We start from the raw sequence: 17,079 nt of genomic DNA, 5'->3' as shown, positions 1-17,079 counted from the left end.
TCCCCCGAGCCCTCACCAGGGATGGGGCCCCCTCCATGATCCCCCGAGCCCTCACCAGGGATGGGGCCCCCTCCATGATCCCCCGAGCCCTCACCTGGGATGGGGCCAGTGGCGTCACCATTGGCCTCCTCGCCCTGCACCAGCTGCTTGTAGAGGTTGATCACCCGCGTGAGGTTGTCGTTGGCCTGCAGGATCTCCGCTGGGACATGCAGGAAAAAGAAGCCGGGCTGAGGGGCTGTGGGGCTCCAAGGTGGGTGTGCTGAACACCCTGCATCCATCCCAGACTGTGTGTGAGGGGAGGGCGAGAGCCTCCCACCTCATCCACTCAGGTCTCCAGGCTTTGGCCCCTTCTAACGCCCACCTCCTCTCCTCATTCTCACAGATAACATATCTGGTATATTATCTATCTTTTCTCATTAGACTAGGAGCTCCATGAGGACAGGGCTTTGCCACTTTGGTCACTGCCGTATCCCCGAGACCTACGACGCTGCCTGTCACAACCAGCCCTCAACACTATTAGTTCCTCAGGTGCCAGGACTCAGAGGGGCTGCTCAGGGCAGGAGCGCGGAGCAGGGACCAGGTTCCAGCACAAGGGGGTTGCTGAGTCCTCCTGGACGAGGGTATGAGTATGTCCAGCCCACTGTCCAAGAGGGCGCTGGGGGCAGAGCAGGAAGAGCACCTGGAACGTGGCCCTGGCAGAAAGCACGGGGCACAGCTCCTCCTTACCAGAGAGGCTGAGTATGGAGGTGGGCAGCCCTTGTATCAGCCCTGCCTGTCACCCTGGGCGGCTCTGTCATCTGGGCAAGTCGTTTCTTTTCCTGAGCCTAGCTGGAAGTGGGGACAGAGCGCCTTCCCATACAGGGTGGTGTGGGCAGTAAGAAGATCCTGTGAAGCGGCCTGGCCCATGGTGGTTCCTCGACCATGGCAGACCGCTGCGCTTAGGCTCTTTCAAAGTGAAGATACATAGAGTGCACATGAGTGGAGGGGGGCCCTCTGGTGGCAGATCTTTGCAACTGCAGATACCTGAGCTTGGACTTGGCCTGGAGACCTGAACCCCCAGCGCCTGCCCCGGGCTCACCTAAGGCCTCATCATTGTCCTCCGTGTCGCTGGCCAGTCGGAAGAGCGTGGGCCGCATCCGCTCGCAGCGCTGGTACAGTTCCTGGGGGCAGGAGGGTGGGCAGGTCAGGGCCACCTGGCGGGCCGAGCAGTGGGCCAGGCATGGGGAGGAGGCAGGCGCACCTTCATGAGGTCCTCACTGCTGCCCGGCGCGGAGCTGCCCTGGCTGTGACTCATCACCATCTCCGTCAGCAGCTTCACGTTGTTGTTCACCTCCTCGATGGCATTCACCCGCTTCGAGATCTTCTCCATCCGCTTCTGGTCCTGCGAGACGTCGGCAAACAGGCCCTGAGCCAGCATGGCCCACACCGTTCTGCAAAGGGTATGCTTGGGTCCGGGTGGAGGGCTGGCTGGGTGCGAGGTGAGATGCGGGGGTGCCCATCACTCCCAGCACCAGGTCTCTGGCCCAAGAACCCTTCCACCAACCCTGTGGCCGTGTGCTCTCCTCCAGCCGGTGCCCCTGTACCCAGCAGCCCTCTGCACTGGCCCTCTGGCCAGGGGGTTCTGAAGGACCAGGGCCTAGACCTGTGGTTACACACGACTCCTGCCCTCTTGCTGCTTGCCCCTCGAGAAGTTCCATACTTGAGAGTGAAAAAGGACCTGGTGATCACTGAGTGCCACTCCCCAGAGTCTGTCAATGCTCGTGAAGATAGGGAGCTCACAGCCCTGAAAGGCCACTGCAGGACGTGCCCGGCTCTCCTTCGTCTCGTGTGTTCATGCTCCTCCCTTGCTGAATCAAAGGAGGGGTTGTGCTGTCCTCCTAGCCATCAGAGCAGCTGCTCAGCCCTTAGAAGACAGCCTGCTGGGTGGCAGAGAGCATCCTTGGCACGAGTGCTGCAGCCCCTCCAATATGCCGAAGAAGCCCCAGCCTGGGCTCAGTGTCCATCCGACCAGCCCAGCCTGCACGCGCCGAGCCCGCGGAGCGGGCAGGGGCCACCTGGCCCACACAGTGTTCCCAGAACTTTCAGGGGGCTGCTGCCATCCGTGAACTGGGAGAGTTCATGCAAAAATCTAAACTTCTAGATGATCTTCAAAGACACCCGGAGAGTTGGTCCCATCGGGCCCTTTACATCCGCAGATGTGGGGCCTGTCCTCCCCACCTCTAGGTGTTGGGTCTGTGGCTGTTTGCCTCAGTTGCTAACCCCAAGCCTTGGGACCCCAGGTGCGAATGTTCCATCTTTTCTCATCTATGTTCTGACTTCTGCTCTGCAAACTTTCTTAATTTACACACCTTTCTGGTGACTCACAATCAATTTTAGAAGATTATAGTATGTGCCCACAACACAGATATATGTACTCACATACTTATAAACTAAACATACAGTACTCTGCCTCACTCTATAGGTGTATATGCACATGTGTGTGTATAGCATGTTCATGTATAATCTGTTTCTGTATACATTAAAAAAAAAAACCAGCTGACCTCAAGTCAATCCCAGGTCATGGCGATCCCACACACGAGAGCAGAATCACGCTCTGCAGGGTTCTGAATGCCTGGGATGGTTGAGAAGAGGACTGCCAGTCTTTCTTGCAAGGTTCCTCTGAGTAAACCTGAACCTCTCCCTTTGGTCAGCAGCTGGGCATGTTAACTATTTGCATCACCCAGAGACTCCATAAGGCGCTCTGGCGGCACAGTGCCTAAGGCATCTGACTGCTAACCAGAAAGTTGGTGGTTCAAACCCACCAGCCACTCCGTGGAAGGAAGACTGGACAATCTACTTCCATAAAGATGTACCACCTTGGAAACCCAATGGGGGTTGCTAAGAGTCAGAACCAACTCAACAGCAGTGGGTTTAGGGGACTCCACGCTAAATATTTGTTGTTGTTGTTAGGTGCCATTGCCAGTTCTGACCCACAGTGACCTTAACATACAACTGAATGAAACCCTGCCTGGCCCAGCGCCACCCTCACAATCTTTGCTGTGTTTCGGCCCGTTGTCAATCCATCTTGCTGTGGCTTCCTCTTTTGCTTCCTCTACTTTACCAAGCATGATGTCCTCCCCAGGGACTAGTCCCTTCTGATTAACATGTCCAAGTACGTGAAATGAAGTCTTGTGCCCTGTGCCCTTCTAAGGAGCCTTCCTGCTACGTTTCTTCCAAGGCATATTTGTCCGTCCTTCCAGCAGTCCGTGGTTTATTCAGTAGTCTTCGCCAGCATGAACACATCAAGGCCTAACTGGCCTCTAGCTTATTTATGCAGAGCTCATGGGAATCTTGCCACGCACACCACTGACTGCGCCCTGGAGACCAAGCCCAGCCAGGCCGGCTGGTGTCGGGATGGAGCACAGTGTTCCTGAGGGCGTGGTGGCTCCAAGGCCAATGGGAGCGTGGGCGAGAGGACGCAGCGCTCAGGAGAGGTGGAGCTTGTAGCCCAGCAGCCCGTGCCATCAGGAGACTCTCTCCAGGGCTGTTGGGCAGGATGTGGGGCAGTTTCTACAAAGGAGGCAGTCGGCCTCCCAGAAACCGGCAGGGCACTAGCTGGGGCTGCTGGGAAATTCCTCCTCCACACAGTGGCGCGGGTCCCTCAGAGTCGGCCCCTGACAGCCTTCAGATGGACCATGCAGGGCTCCCCACGCTCCCTTCCCCCCACCGTGGGGGCCCAGCTCAGCGTGCCCCTCCCACCACCTCCCTGCACTCTGTGCTTGGCCATCACCTCCTGCACCATCTCCTTGATGAGCTTGTTGGCTGCTCGGAGGTCCTCGGGGTGCGAGCTTTTCAGCAGGCGTGCCAGCATCTGCAGAGACAGTGGGCAGAAGTGTGAGGGGGCGCTGTGGGGGTGGGGCTGGAGTCAGAAGACAGGCCACATTCTGGCTCCCCATTTCCTGGCTGTGGGGCCAACGTGAGTTGCTTGAGTTCTCTGTGAAATGGTGAGAGTGTGCCGATGTCTGATGGCATTGACCGTATGGACAGAGACACAGTGTTAACGCACTTCTCACGGTGCCCGGAGACATTCATTAATGCTTAGCAAACGGGGCTTGTGACATCACCCTCGCTAGAGAGCCTTTCTGGAAGGATGTCCAAGAAGTGTAATGGCAGTTAAGTCCAAGCAGGAAATCTGAGGTTGGGCCTGGGAAGACGAGAGCTTTGCTTTGTATCTGGCCTCCTTTTGTGCTGTTTAATGGCTTACCCGTGAACACTTGCTTCTTTATCAAAAAACCAGTAAAATTATTGTCAGAAGGATTAGACAATAACATGAAGACAGGTCAACTCCTGGCCAACCTATGAGAAGTCCTCAAAGCAATCCCAGGGACACCAGGACACTGCATCTGAAGGACATGGTGGAGGAAGTACTTGGCATGGCGCCAGGCACACAGGACATGCTCAGTGAATGGCGAGTCCCCCACCATGGCTGTGCTCAGCACACACCTCTGCTCAGGGGGCCAAGGCTGGGGCAGCCAGGGGCTGGGATCACAGCTCCAAAGTGGCCCTGGCGGCCCTGTCTCCTCCAAGACCCTCACCTTGGATTTCTCCTCATCTTCAAAGATCACATTCTTGGGCCGTGGAGGAGGAAGGGGGAAGGCAGCACCATCGGGAAGCTTGGGGTCAGATTTCACAATCCCTGGAAAAGACAGGGGGTGGAAGGCTGTTGATAGGGCCCAGCCCAGAGCCGGGATGGGATGGGGATAAGGGCAGGCAGGAGGAAGGTGCAAGGTGAAGTCAGACTTCCTTGCACACACTGGCTCTCAATCTTGGTAGACCAGGGCCGCCTCCTCACCTACCAGGTCCTATGGGAGAGGGTTTGGGCACCCACCACTCTCTGAGGGGAAACCTGACCCAAACCCCCTCCCTTCCACCCAAGCTAGTCTCAGGTGGAGCCATGAAGAGGCGTCATTGGTGATACGGTCTCCTGGAGAAGGGGAAGGCACTCCCGTGACTTTGTTGGCCCAGAAGGCCCTGGGTCACCACCACACCCCGTGGGCACCTCACCCTGCTTCTTCAGCATCTGATAGGCCTCTGCGATCTTCACCTCCTCGGGCAGGCCAACCGTCCAGCTGTAAAGCAGCTCCAAGACCTTGCTCTTCACCTTCTCTGATGTCCGAGAGCCCAGGTACTTCAGGGAAGAAGGGGCAGGGAGGCCTGTGACATGGCCCGTCCCCACTCACTTCAGCCCCAACCCCAGCCAAGCCTGGCCGCCTCCCAGACTCCCTCGGAGCCTGCTGGCTACAGCTCCTCACATCCCTAGCCAACCAGCCCGGTGTAGACTGAGTTCACACTCTTCTTAGCTCCACCAGTTACTAGCTGCACCAGCACTCGTGTCTCAGCAGCCCCACGTGTTAACAGGGGATGATGAGAGCAGCATCGTGGCGAGGACGCAGTGAAGGGACACATGGAAGGCACCCAGTGCAGGGCCACTCACCGCCAGCAAGGAGTAACCCTGACCTTGGGAAGGGGTGTCTGAGGCTTTAAGGCTGGCCAGAAAAGGGGCAGCATGGAACTGCTTGGCCCTGAGCCCCACGCACACGGCGTCCCAGCCACAAACTGGGATGACAGAATCAGCTCTCCCCAGAGTCCCCTCCTGAGGGAATCAGGGACCAGGGGTCATACAGCTGCCCTGGTCAAGTTATAGGTCTGAGATAAGAAAGAGGAAGGGGGTGGGCCTTGTAGGAGGGCTCCTCAGGCCAAAGGCCAGAGCCAGGGGTGTGGTCAAGCTGCTTCATCACTCAGCAGCCAAGGACACAAGGAGGCCTCTCCTGTGTGTGGGGAACAGAGAGACCCCTGTGCAGAGACCCAGGGGGCTGCCACAGACAAGCCTGCAGGTGGTGCTCTCGGTAGCAGAGGGCCCAGGTGTCATGCTGGGGACCACTATCTATGCTCCCTATAATCACCTCCCTGCATGGCTCCGTGGCCGCCCCCTCCAGCCAGCCCAGAAGCACTGCTCTCAAGACTCCAGCCTGTCTGGAGCTCAGCTGTGTACATGAGGCCGTGAGGAGGGAGCCATGCCTGTGCCGGGTCAGAGTTCTAGGGGGCTGAGGTAGCCGAGGCCCCCAGGACTCTCAGTCACCCCACCATCCTGGATCCAACAGCAGGGCTCGCCTGGGGCTGGTATATGCACCTTGGGAGACACGACCTTGATGAGTTCATTGAGGAAGCGGAACTTGCCCACCTCGTCGTGGAACCTCTTGCCGCAGCTCTTCATGCAGGTTTCCAGCACCTGGGTGGGGGGAGGGGTGAGGGGAGCCGGGGGCACAGGACACAGCCTCCCTCCCACGCCTACAGGGCTCAGAGCCCAGGGACAGGCATTCCGAGGAGGGAAGGACCTGTGAGGACAAGGGGATTCTGAGGCCCACAGAGACCCAAGACTAGTCACCCCATGGGGACGGGTCACGGTGACCTAGGTGCCCAGCACCGCCGTGGCCCTCTGTGGCTCAGACCACATGGAATTCTTTGATTCTTTACAAAGAACCTGAACAGGGCTTTCTCCTAAGCTGTATCTGTGAAATGACAGGACTGATGTGCATGTGAGGGGAGAGAAACTAACGTGTTAAAATGAACGTGTAATTATTAAAAGAACCGTGGCTCCATCACCACCTAACATCAGCATGTGTGCCTGTGTTGTGTGTGGCCTGTGCTTGGGGCCTGGTGGAGCTATCGGCACAGCTCCAAAGCCTCAGGCCTGAGCCAGGTACCTGCCCCGTGGGAAGGACAGTGCTGTCCGCTCTCTGGGTACCATCATGGGTCGGGCGGCCAATGCAAGGCACCAGAGGCACTTCCTAGTGCCTCTCAGAGATCAGCAGCCCAGCTGGAGTGAGGACCCCTGGGTCAGGTGACCCTAAGGGGGATTCTCCCCACAAGAGGCCTAACTCTGCAGGGTCTGGGGCAGGGGGCAGCCCTCTTCCTGCCATGGGCCCCCTGGGCCCCACCCTGGCACATCTCCTTTGGGCTCTAAAGAAGAGCCTGGTGGGTGTGATCTTCAGCCTATAGGACCATGAGACCAGAAGAACTAAATGGTGCCCAGCTACCACTGTCAACTACTTGGAGGGGGATCAGTACAGGAGACCCTGGATGGAGAGGGAGAACAATGTAGAGCAAAACTCAAAATTATAAAAAAAAAAAAGACCAGGTTTGCTGGTCCAGTAGAACCTGGTGAGACCCCTGAGACTATGGGCCCTAGTTATCCTTCAGGTCTGGAATTAACTCATTCCTATGGCTTCCAGCCAAACAAGACAGGCATATAAGGTGAACATTTACACCACATAGGTACACTCCTTAGAGCATCAATCGTGGGAGAACAGAAGGTCAGTGTCTGCACAGGGAGACAGCTCGGGGGGTGGGAGTGCATGGGAGGGAAGGACACAGGGAAGAGGTAACTACGGGGAAGAAGTGGGAAGAGAGCTGTTACCTTGTGCGGAATTACAGTCAATGTCACGAGACAAAATGTGTATCAACTGCTGTATGAAAATGAATTTGCTCTCTAAACTTTCACTAAAATTAAAATAAAATGAAAAAAAAGAAGAGCCTGCTGGGACCCCAACCACCTCAGTCTTGCCCCCCCTGCCCCCGCCCGGTACCAGCCACGTGGTCCAGAGCCCTGACAGCCCCTCTCCTTTCTTCTCACCGTCAGGGCCTGGATGGCCTCCCACTCCTGCGGGGACTGAATCTTGTGCGCCAGCAGCCGGGTGGCAAGTGGAGGCCTGGGTGGGAGGTACAACAGGGTCAGAGTCACCGTGGAACATGGGTGGCACCACCCTGGACTTCAGCCCTCTAGGCTTTTGCAGGCCCAGGTCCCTCTCCAGATGGGATGGGAGCAGGCAGGGCAGGCCCAGGCCTCCGAAAGTGTGAGTCAACCCCCTGATGGCTTTACGAAGAACTATGACATGCTGCACTGAGCAATCCGAGAGGCTGGACTATATGAAGAACGTGGCATCAGGAATGGAGGAAGACTCATCAACAACCTGTCATGTGCAGATGACACAGCCTTGCGTTAAACTGAAAGTGAAGAAAGCTTGAAGCACTTACTGATAAAGATCAAAGACTACACCCTTCCGTATGGATTACACCTCAATAAAAAGACAACAAAAATCCTCACAATTGGACCAATAAGCAGCGTCATGATAAACAAGGAAAAGACTGAAGTTGTCAGGGATTTCATTTTACTTGGATCCACAATCAACGTCCATGGGAGCAACAGTCAAAAAATCAAATGACGTAAGAGTACTGGGCAAATCTGCAAAAGACCTCTTTGAAGCGTTAACAGTAAAAGGTATCACTTTGAGGACTAAGGTGCACCTGACTCAAGCCATGGTATTCTCAATGGCCTTATATGCACATGAAAATGGACAATGAGTAAGGAAGAACTGCTGCCTCTGAATTGTGGTGTTGGTGAAGAAAGTGGATACACCGCGGGCGGCCAGAAGAACAGACAGACCTGTCTTGGAAGAAGTATGGCCAGAATGCTCCTGAGAAGTGGGTATGGCAGGAGTTCACTTTCTGTGCTTTGGACATGTCATTAGGAGGGGTCAGTTCCTAGAAAATGACATCATGCTCAGCAAAGGACAGGGTCAATGAAAAAGGGGAGAGACCCTCAACGAGACGGACTGACACAGTGGCTCAGAAGATGGGCTCAAACAGAGGATGGCACAGGACTGCGTGTCTGGTTGCGTTTTACGCGGGGTCGCTGGGAGTCAGAACCGACTCGTTGCGTTTTACGCGGGGTCGCTGTGAGTCAGAACCGACTTGGTGGCACCTAACAACAACATGACCTGCTGTGACGTCAGCTCACAGGAGAGACAAGTACAGAGATGACCACAGTATTCAAAGAGTCAGTCTAGAAGCCAAACAAAACAATGTGCCACGAGAGATGGGCTGCTAGAGCTTCCTGGGAACTCAAGTGGCAAGAAACAGAGGTGACTACTCTGACCGCTCATAAAAGGCCCGCGACTAATGATATTAACAGCTGACACGTGCTGAGCACTTCCAACGTACCAGGCACCTCACAGGTATTTTCCTGCTTAACTTTCACAAGCGCCTCCGAGGCAGGCCAGGGCCACTGTCACCACTTTACCCTGAGAAACGGAGGCTCAGAGGCCGCGCTGGCTGCCCAGGAGCGCTCAGCAGTTGCCGTCCAGCTGGCTCAGACTCACGGGCCCTGCGCACACCCAGGACCGCTCCGTGGGGTTCTCAAGGCTGTGACCCTTCAGGAGCAGGTCACCAGGCCTGTCTCTCCAGGCGCCTCTGGGGGGCTTTGAACCGTTCACCTTTTGGCTAGTAACCAAGTGTTCAACTGTGTGCACCACAGGTGCCCACCCAGCTAAGAGGAAGCTGGAATTCCTCCATGAACCGTCTGCCTCCGGAGCACTACATCGTGCCACACAGCCTCCCTGCGTGGAGCACGTGGGCTGTTGGGGTTGGAAAGGAGCCGTTCCCGGCACAGGAAACGGTGTGGGCAAGCAGGCAGAGTGCACTCCTGACCTTCGGCATCACCTGGGAGGCTGCTGAGCCTGCGGGCTCCCCAGCTCCCCCCTGGAGATGCTGGTCCACGTCTGGACACAGCCCGGGGAGGTGCACTCCGCCAGCTCCAGGTACTCTGCGCACAGCAGGGTCTGGTGGCTCCTCCCAGCGGGGAGCTCTCCCCAGCAAAGCACCCGGGTCACGACAGCCTGGCTCACCAAGCTCAGCAAGGACATTTCCTCTCTGTGGGATCTTGGGGCAGACCCCTAAGCCCCCAAGCCTCAGTTTCTCCAGCAAGGCCCACCCCTGAGAGTGGCACACATGGGGCGCTCAGGGGATGGCCGCTATGTTTATTAACTTGTTAGCTCATTAAGGATGGAAACTAGGTCTCCATCCATCCGCGTCCCTGTGCCCGAGGCTGGGGCTGGTATGGGCACAGCAACTCCGGTCGAGCACGAGAACAAAAGCAGGGAAGGCCGCCTACCCCTCGAAGTCCTCATTGAGCTGCTCGCAGAAGCCGTTGATGCTGGCCCAGTTCAGCTCCTTGTTCAGGGGGTTCGTGGCTCTGTCTGCGGGAAGGAGAGGGTCAATGTGGCAACAGAGGGACTCCTGCCTTCCCTATCCCCCACCCCACAAAGCGGAGGCCCTGTGGGCATTGCGCAGGTTTGGTCAGCAGGAGGCATGAATGAGCATGGGAAAGGCCTCCCTGACTTCCTGCTCAGGAGGCCTGAGCACTGTTGCTTCACTGGGGGCTGGACAGGTGAGCTCACGCCACTGGGGTCCCCTGGCAGCTTCTCATCAAACGCCCCCTTTTAGAGACGGTCCAGGGGCACTTCCTCTACTCCCCATCACGCCTTACCCCTCTGATTCTACTCCTGAAACTATCCCACAATTCTCATGAATTTGTGCTTAGGACAGAGCCAGAGGGGAGAAACAGAAAGTCATGGTTCCGCCCACCAGGGGCAGAGAGGCCCAGAAGTGGGCCAAGGGCAGCCAGGTCCTCAAAAAAGTGACAGGAGAAACAAAGGAGCTGCAGGAACCAAGGAGGGAATCGGTTCAGCCCGAGGGCCTGGGGGCTGCCTGGAGGAGGCAACACTCGAGCAGGGGCCAGCTGTTAGCCTGGCTGGGGGCCTGGGGATGGGATGTCTTAACAGCTCAGGGGCTGTGTGAGGAGAAAGCCTGGAGATAACTGAGCCCGGGGCAGAGGACCAAGAGCCTTGGTAAACAGTGTGGATTCTCTCATCCTGCCAGCATCAGAAAACCCTGCCCGTGGGAAAGGCTCAAGACCGCCTCTTCCAGGTAGCCTTCCCTCAGCCTGACCCTGGCCTGGGTGGCACTCCTGGGTCAAATCTCTGGTTCCCCACCTGACCTTCACTGTGGCCCTGCCACCACACTGCATCCTGTCTCCTGAGGCAAGCTTGAGTGGATAAGGCTCAGCTGCTGGCAGGCAGGGGTGAGGCTCTGGGGGATGTGAATCCAGGAAGGGGAAGTGGCCAGGAAAGGGCAGACAGGTCTCCAGGAGAGGGACGGGAAACAAGACCAGATGATCATTCCCCAGCCCCCATCACTGGTTAAACCCCCACCCTCCTTCCTGAATCTCTGTCCCCAGTTATTGTCAGAGAGTAATACGGATTCTGCATGGCCACATTCTTTCCGCCTGGTAAAGCCGTGGGGACAGCCAGAGCTAGGTCTCACTACCTCTCCATATCCTGCTTCCAAGCTTCTTCCTCTCCTGGGAGGCCCTGAGCACCGGGCCAGCAGGTGTGCAGGGAGCACAGCCCAGGAGGTGGGACAGGGCAGGGTCTGTGGGCACGAAGCTGCTGGGGACCCCAGGTGTCACCTCCCCATTCAGAGGCCCTATGCTTCGGCAGGGGCTAGAGCTCCAGGATCCCAGTGCCAGGTAGCCACTCCCTCTACTCCTATTTACTCAGTAATGTTTCCGGGGGCCGGGGACACAGCAGTGACCAAGTCAGAACCTCTGCCCTCCTGGAATTCACAGCCCAGCAAGAGAAACACGGAGCGCTCAGATTCACACACACAGATACTGTATACTTCTGCAAAGCGCCCCAGAGAGAAACGAGTGAGCGGAGGGAAGGCATTCAAAATGCTGAGGTGGTCTCTGGGAGGGCTCTCAGAGGCCAGCCGAGTGGAGAGCTGAGGGAAGCGCTTTACTCTGGGCATGGAGCTCTGTTCAGGAGCATTGCAGAACTCCCGTCCATCCCTCAGAGAAACAAAGCCCCTGCTGACCGCCTGAGAGACACCAGGAAAAAACCCACCCTGGGTAAGGATGACAAAAAGGAGCCCTGGTGGCACAGTAGTTAAAGCATTCGACTGCTAACCAAGAGGTCGGCAGTTTAAACCCACCAGCCACTCTGCAGGAGAGACAGGCAGTCTACTTCCATAAAGATTTACAGCCTTGGAAGACCTATGGGGACGTCTACTCAGTCCTAAAGGGTCCCTGAGTCGGAACTGACTTGATGGCAGTGGGTTTGGTTTTGGGTTTCTGGGGGTAAGGGTGACTCTCTACTTAGCCTTCCAATGTGGTCAGAGGCTGGGGACACCAGGCTGGAGATAAAAGGAAGCAAAAAGGGCTGGATATTATCTACTCGATACCCAGCTGAGGGACCCTAAAACAGGAAGTCCCTTAAAGCATCTAAGACACGTGAGTCCACATGAGGACAGAGAGGCTGCTCTACAGGGCTCCGGAGTCAAGTGGCCGCCAGGAGGAAGCACTGGCATCATGGGACATCATGTGGCTCAGAGCAAGGTCCCAGGAGATCTGAGACTTCTCTGCCCCCCCCCCACCTGGTGGGGACACCTTCCCTGGGACACAGCAGGGAGAGCAGCCTGGGAGGGACATGGGCCCCACTAGTTTCACAACAGGGTGTGACTCCATCCTGTCACACCGGGTGGTGACAGTGTCATCATTATCCCACCAGAGCCCATTCTTTACCTCCAACCATCACAGAGGGAATTTCCAATTTTGCCAGGACATGAAGGAGAAAAATCTCAGCCTCCGTCTATCAGGGCCCAGCTCAGGCCAAACCCAGGCTTCCCGGGCTGTTGCCTCCTTCTCAGCACAGACCCTCTGGGCTCAGAAAGCCTGCCTGGTTGTTAAAGCCCAGAGGATCTGGCACCCCTCAGTGCGCAAGTCCCGCAGCCTGTCTGGGAGCGGCGGCCAGCCCTCTACCTCCCACCGTGTTGCTGCTAAGGCAGGGACACTTGTGGCGCTCGAACATTCTTAATGGCCGAGGAGTGCCTCCTTCTTCCCTCCTCCCCTCCACTGGCCTGACTCTGGAAAATCCCTGGAGACGTGTGGTTCTGGGGCCAACCTCAGGGTTCATCACCTCTGCTCGTGACTGGCTTAAAAGGAGCTGGCCATGGTCCCAAACCACCCAGGGCAGCTGGCTGGTGCGCCTGGATTCGTTGGGCTGAGCTGAAAGTAGACCCAGGGGCTTCCCTGAGGTCCAAGGATGGGCTCCAGGGGAGAAACAAACTTGCAAACAAGCTGTCACCAGACCAGGGAGAAGCAAGGCAGCAATTTACCAGGGCAGAGTTCAGGAGTGGGGCTGAGGGACGTGAGGGTCATCAGCACTGAGGGACGTGGCTCAGGTGCAGGGTTTGGGTCTCTGAACCTGAGTAGTGTGGGATGAGAAACAAGGAAAAAGGTGCCAGGAAGCTGGACAAGAACTAGGTAAGGAGTGTCTGTGAGTGTCCCAGGGGCTGGGCCCAGGGTAGTGACAAGGACCTTGGGATTACTTTTTTGCTGTCTGGGAGAGGACCCTAGCAAGCCGGGGTTTCTCACTGCGTGGCCAGTGCTTGGGGGTTTGGATAGGACAGTGAATCCTCCGTTCCTGACCAGGAAATGAACAAATCTGAGGATAGCTGGAGACTTCAAGAACAGATGGGAGGAGGTCACCGCCACGCAGGAGAGTGGAGAGTGGGGTCCCTCCCTCTGGGGTCGGAGGTACAGCCAAGGGGGCGCTCGCTTGCTCCCTCTCCTAAGGGGAAGACCTGGGATCAGCTCCTCAGTGGAGAGATCAAGCCTGAGAGGGTTGGAGGATGCTTCCCCGGTCCTGGGGGTTCTGGGAGAGAATCGGGCTCAGATCGGGGTGCACGCAGTTAACTGCCTCCTCGGGGGTCGCGGCCCAGGAATCAGATGGGGGTGGGCGGCGCCCGTTTCCACTCCCCGGCAACCCAGCCGCCAAGAGGGGGGAGGTCTTCCTTCGACCCAGGGTCCGAGGAGTATATTCCGGGCATTGCCCCTCCCGGGCCGGGGGCGGGGCGTGAGGAGGGGGCGCCTCGTACCCCGCCCCCGCCGGGAAGGGGCCCGCCTTGTGCCCCCGGTTCCGGTTCCGGTCCGGCCCGCGCCCCGCCCGGACACTCACTGATTCGCGCCTCCAGAGTCTCCGGCTCCATCTCGGGCTCCATCCTCCTCGGGCCCCCGGTCTCGGCGCCGCCCCCCGCCCCCCGCAAATCTCGCGGGACTTCGTCGTTCCTGGCCTCCGTTGATTAAAGGGGCAACGTCCACCTCGACGCGCGCGAGCGGCGCTCCGAAAGCCTCGGCACCATAGAGTCGCACACAAGCGCGCCCAGAGTGTCACCTCGCCCAACCCCACCCCAAAACGGTGTCTGGTCGCGGGCGGGACAGTCGCAAGCCTTTCTGTTCACGGCGCTCAGGCGGGAGAGGAAGCGGAGGGACAGGGGGCTAAGGGCGGCACCATGGAAACCCCACGGGACGCTCTAACTCGTTCTGCGTCACGGAGATTCCTCTGACCGCTTCCGGAAGAATATTCGGTGGCCATGTTTCTGAGGGGCTATGAACTCACTTCCGGAAGCCTGAGCGATACTTCCGCTTAGATGCGAAAGTGGGCAGGTTCCTTAAAAGGGCTATGACAAGCATTGTCCGCTGTGAGATGTCCAAAATAAATAAGTTTGCTGAGTCCTGACATTGTTCTAAGCACTTTTTTTTTTTTAATACAGAGAAAATTCGTTCTCCATTCAACAGTTCATACACATTTTGTTTCATGACACTGATTGCAATCCCCACATTGTAACAGTGCCATTTTCTCCCCATAGTTAGCTGTTCCTGTGTCCTTTCCTATGCATTCCTGCTACTGTTTGCCTGGAAACCAAGGGAGTGACTTCAATTCTAGGCCTGAAGGGTGACTAGGAGCCATAGTCTGGGAGGTTTCACCAGTCTCTATCAGACCAGCAAGTCTTGTCTTTTTATGATTTTGAGTTTTGTTCCACATTGTTCTCTCACTCCATTCAAGATCTCCTGCCCTGATCATTTCTGAGTAGTTGACAGTGGTAGCCAGGTACCATCTAGTTCTTCTGGTCTCAGGGTCAGATAGGCTGAGGCTGGCATGGTCCACTTGTCCCTTGGACTAATTGTTTCCATGCTTGATTTTCATTCTTTGCTCCTGACGAGGAGAGACCAATTGTTCCATCTTAGATGGCCACTCACAAGCTTTTAAGACCCCAGTTTGTTCTAAGCACTTTTTATGCATTCATTCATTTACTTTTCACAGCAAACCCAGGAGATAGGTAATTAATTTGCCTTCAGTCACACAGGGAAGTGGCAGAGCCTGAAGGCTGTACCATCTTCTGTGTTTATTCTGAAAACATTTGACAAATTCTTTGCATTCGCAGGCTCTGTGGTATGTGCTGGGAGAGGAAAATAATGGCAGATTTTATTATACAATGTGATAGGGGAAGCCCCACCCCAAATTGGAGCTGGAAGGAGTGCATCAAGGAAGGTTCACAAAGGCACTGATACTTACCTGAAAGACAGTACGAATTCTGCAGGTGGACCTGGTGCACAAAGCTATTCCAGGTGGAGGGAACCAAATGATTCGGGGCTTACAGGGGAGGAAGAGTAATTCAGGGAATTCAAAGTATCTCATGCTGCTCCAGAGGAAAGTTGCAGGAGAGATGGTCTGGAATCACCGGGGGCAGGGTCACACAGTGGGGGCTGTCGTGGTTCCGTGGTAGAGTTCTCTCCTTCCATGGGGCGTCCCTGGGTTCGATTGCTGGCCAGTGCACAGCCACCGCCCATCTGTCAGTGAAGCCTGGTGGGCTGCTGTGATGCTAAACAGGTTCTAGTGGAGTTTCCAGACTTAAATGGATTGGGAAGAGAGACTTGGCACCTGCTTTCAAAAATTAGCCAATCAGAACATCATGCATCACAGTAGTCTAATTTCATCCCGTCGTGCATTGGACCACCATGAGCCCCGACTCAACAGCAGCTAACTACAAAATCAGGAAGGACCTATATTTAGTGTTTCTTCTGTAGGCAATGGTTGTGGGGTGACAGGATCTTGTTTCAGAGAAGTTGAAGCGGCAACAGTGGAAAGAAAATACCGCAGGGGGCCAAACTGAAGACAGGGAAGGCAGACGGGACACAACTTCCAGCCTGGGTGCCTTTTCTCCTGCCTTAGCTCCTTTCTTAAGACTCCGCGCCTTTTACACTTGCGGGAGGACCTCCCGGTGACTTCCCGCCCCAGGAGAGCCCTGTCTTCCTGCTTGCTCTTCTGGGTCTGCTGCACTCCGACGCCCCCTGGCGGTCCGCTGGGGAACCGTCCTGTGGCGCCCGCTGGAACCGCTCTGCCCCCTGGAGGGTTAAAGCGAGACCGAGACTGGGGAGCCGCGGGGAATCCAGTTCGGCTGGGCAGTCGCCCCGGGCGTGTGACCTTGATTCACTTTGCAGAACCGCAGTGACTTCATCTGGAAGATGAAGACTTTGCTCTGGGTCAGTTTTTTTCCCTAAACGCAACCATTCAGCAGACTGGGACGCTTTTCCAACTTCTCCCCCGCAGGCAGTTACAATTACACAGGAAACTGCTACGAATGTTTATTGCATTCCTCAATTGGAACTGTAACTCAATACGTACTTGGAGCTTTTTTTATTTGTTTCTTTTGTCCCTGAAATGAATTATGACTGCAACAAAACACAAACCACATGGCCGCATTGATTTTGGGGCATATACACCCTGTCAGATGTCACTGTTCAAAGACAGCATAGATCTGGCCTGGGTTCAAATTCTGACTTTTTTGCTTTCTAAACCATATGACCTTTAGGCAACTCAAGTACCCTCTAAACAGCTCTGAGAATTCAAGGAAAGGGTTTCTGCAAAATGAGTCCCCCAACATGTTCCCCCTACCCACCTGGTCCCCCCTGAACTGTCTCCTCAGGGCTTAGCTCCAGGCCCCACCCCCACAGCCAAGGCCTGCTGCCCAGGGCCCCCTGAGAGCCTCTTCCAGCCTGGGCTGAGAACACAGCCTGGTCAGCTTAGGCGGGCTGACTTGTTTCCCTTCCTCATTGGGTTTTTTGTGTCCCTCTCACCAGAAGCGAAGCTCCGAGTTGTTGTTTTGTTGTCGGTTGTTGTCAGGTGAACTTATGTGTAACAGAATGAACCATTACCCACTTCTGCACCATCTTCAGGATCGGTGGTGTGTTTGAGTTCATTGTTACAGCAATTGTGTTAGTTCATCTCAAAGGTTTCCGCCAAGAGGGCTAGAAATGTCATCTGTTTGGTTCAGCGATGTATCTCCAACCCTGAAAGAGTATTT

At 56.0% G+C, this 17,079-nt stretch overlaps 1 protein-coding gene across 1 annotated transcript in view; it reads right to left on the bottom strand.

The window, feature by feature from the left end:
- The window catches only part of GGA1 (golgi associated, gamma adaptin ear containing, ARF binding protein 1), a 21,532-nt gene extending 7,597 nt beyond the window's left edge, over window positions 1–13,935 (bottom strand). The window contains exons 1-10 of the mRNA XM_007941645.2: window positions 13,893–13,935; window positions 9,989–10,073; window positions 7,673–7,748; window positions 6,170–6,268; window positions 5,044–5,167; window positions 4,575–4,675; window positions 3,770–3,850; window positions 1,241–1,381; window positions 1,079–1,160; window positions 95–199 (exon numbers count right to left, since the gene is read on the bottom strand). Coding sequence (XP_007939836.1) covers window positions 95–199; window positions 1,079–1,160; window positions 1,241–1,381; window positions 3,770–3,850; window positions 4,575–4,675; window positions 5,044–5,167; window positions 6,170–6,268; window positions 7,673–7,748; window positions 9,989–10,073; window positions 13,893–13,935 — 937 coding nt within the window. The remainder of the gene's footprint in view (window positions 1–94; window positions 200–1,078; window positions 1,161–1,240; window positions 1,382–3,769; window positions 3,851–4,574; window positions 4,676–5,043; window positions 5,168–6,169; window positions 6,269–7,672; window positions 7,749–9,988; window positions 10,074–13,892) is intronic.
- Window positions 13,936–17,079: the final 3,144 nt, after the last annotated feature.

The sequence above is a fragment of the Orycteropus afer genome, unplaced genomic scaffold (assembly GCF_000298275.1).
Source record: "Orycteropus afer afer isolate SDZICR_OR568_19922 unplaced genomic scaffold, OryAfe1.0 scaffold00083, whole genome shotgun sequence".
In the NCBI taxonomy this organism is placed as follows: Eukaryota; Metazoa; Chordata; class Mammalia; order Tubulidentata; family Orycteropodidae; genus Orycteropus; species Orycteropus afer.
Note: the sequence above shows the minus strand (reverse complement) of the source record. Positions and strands in the feature narration are given on the sequence as shown.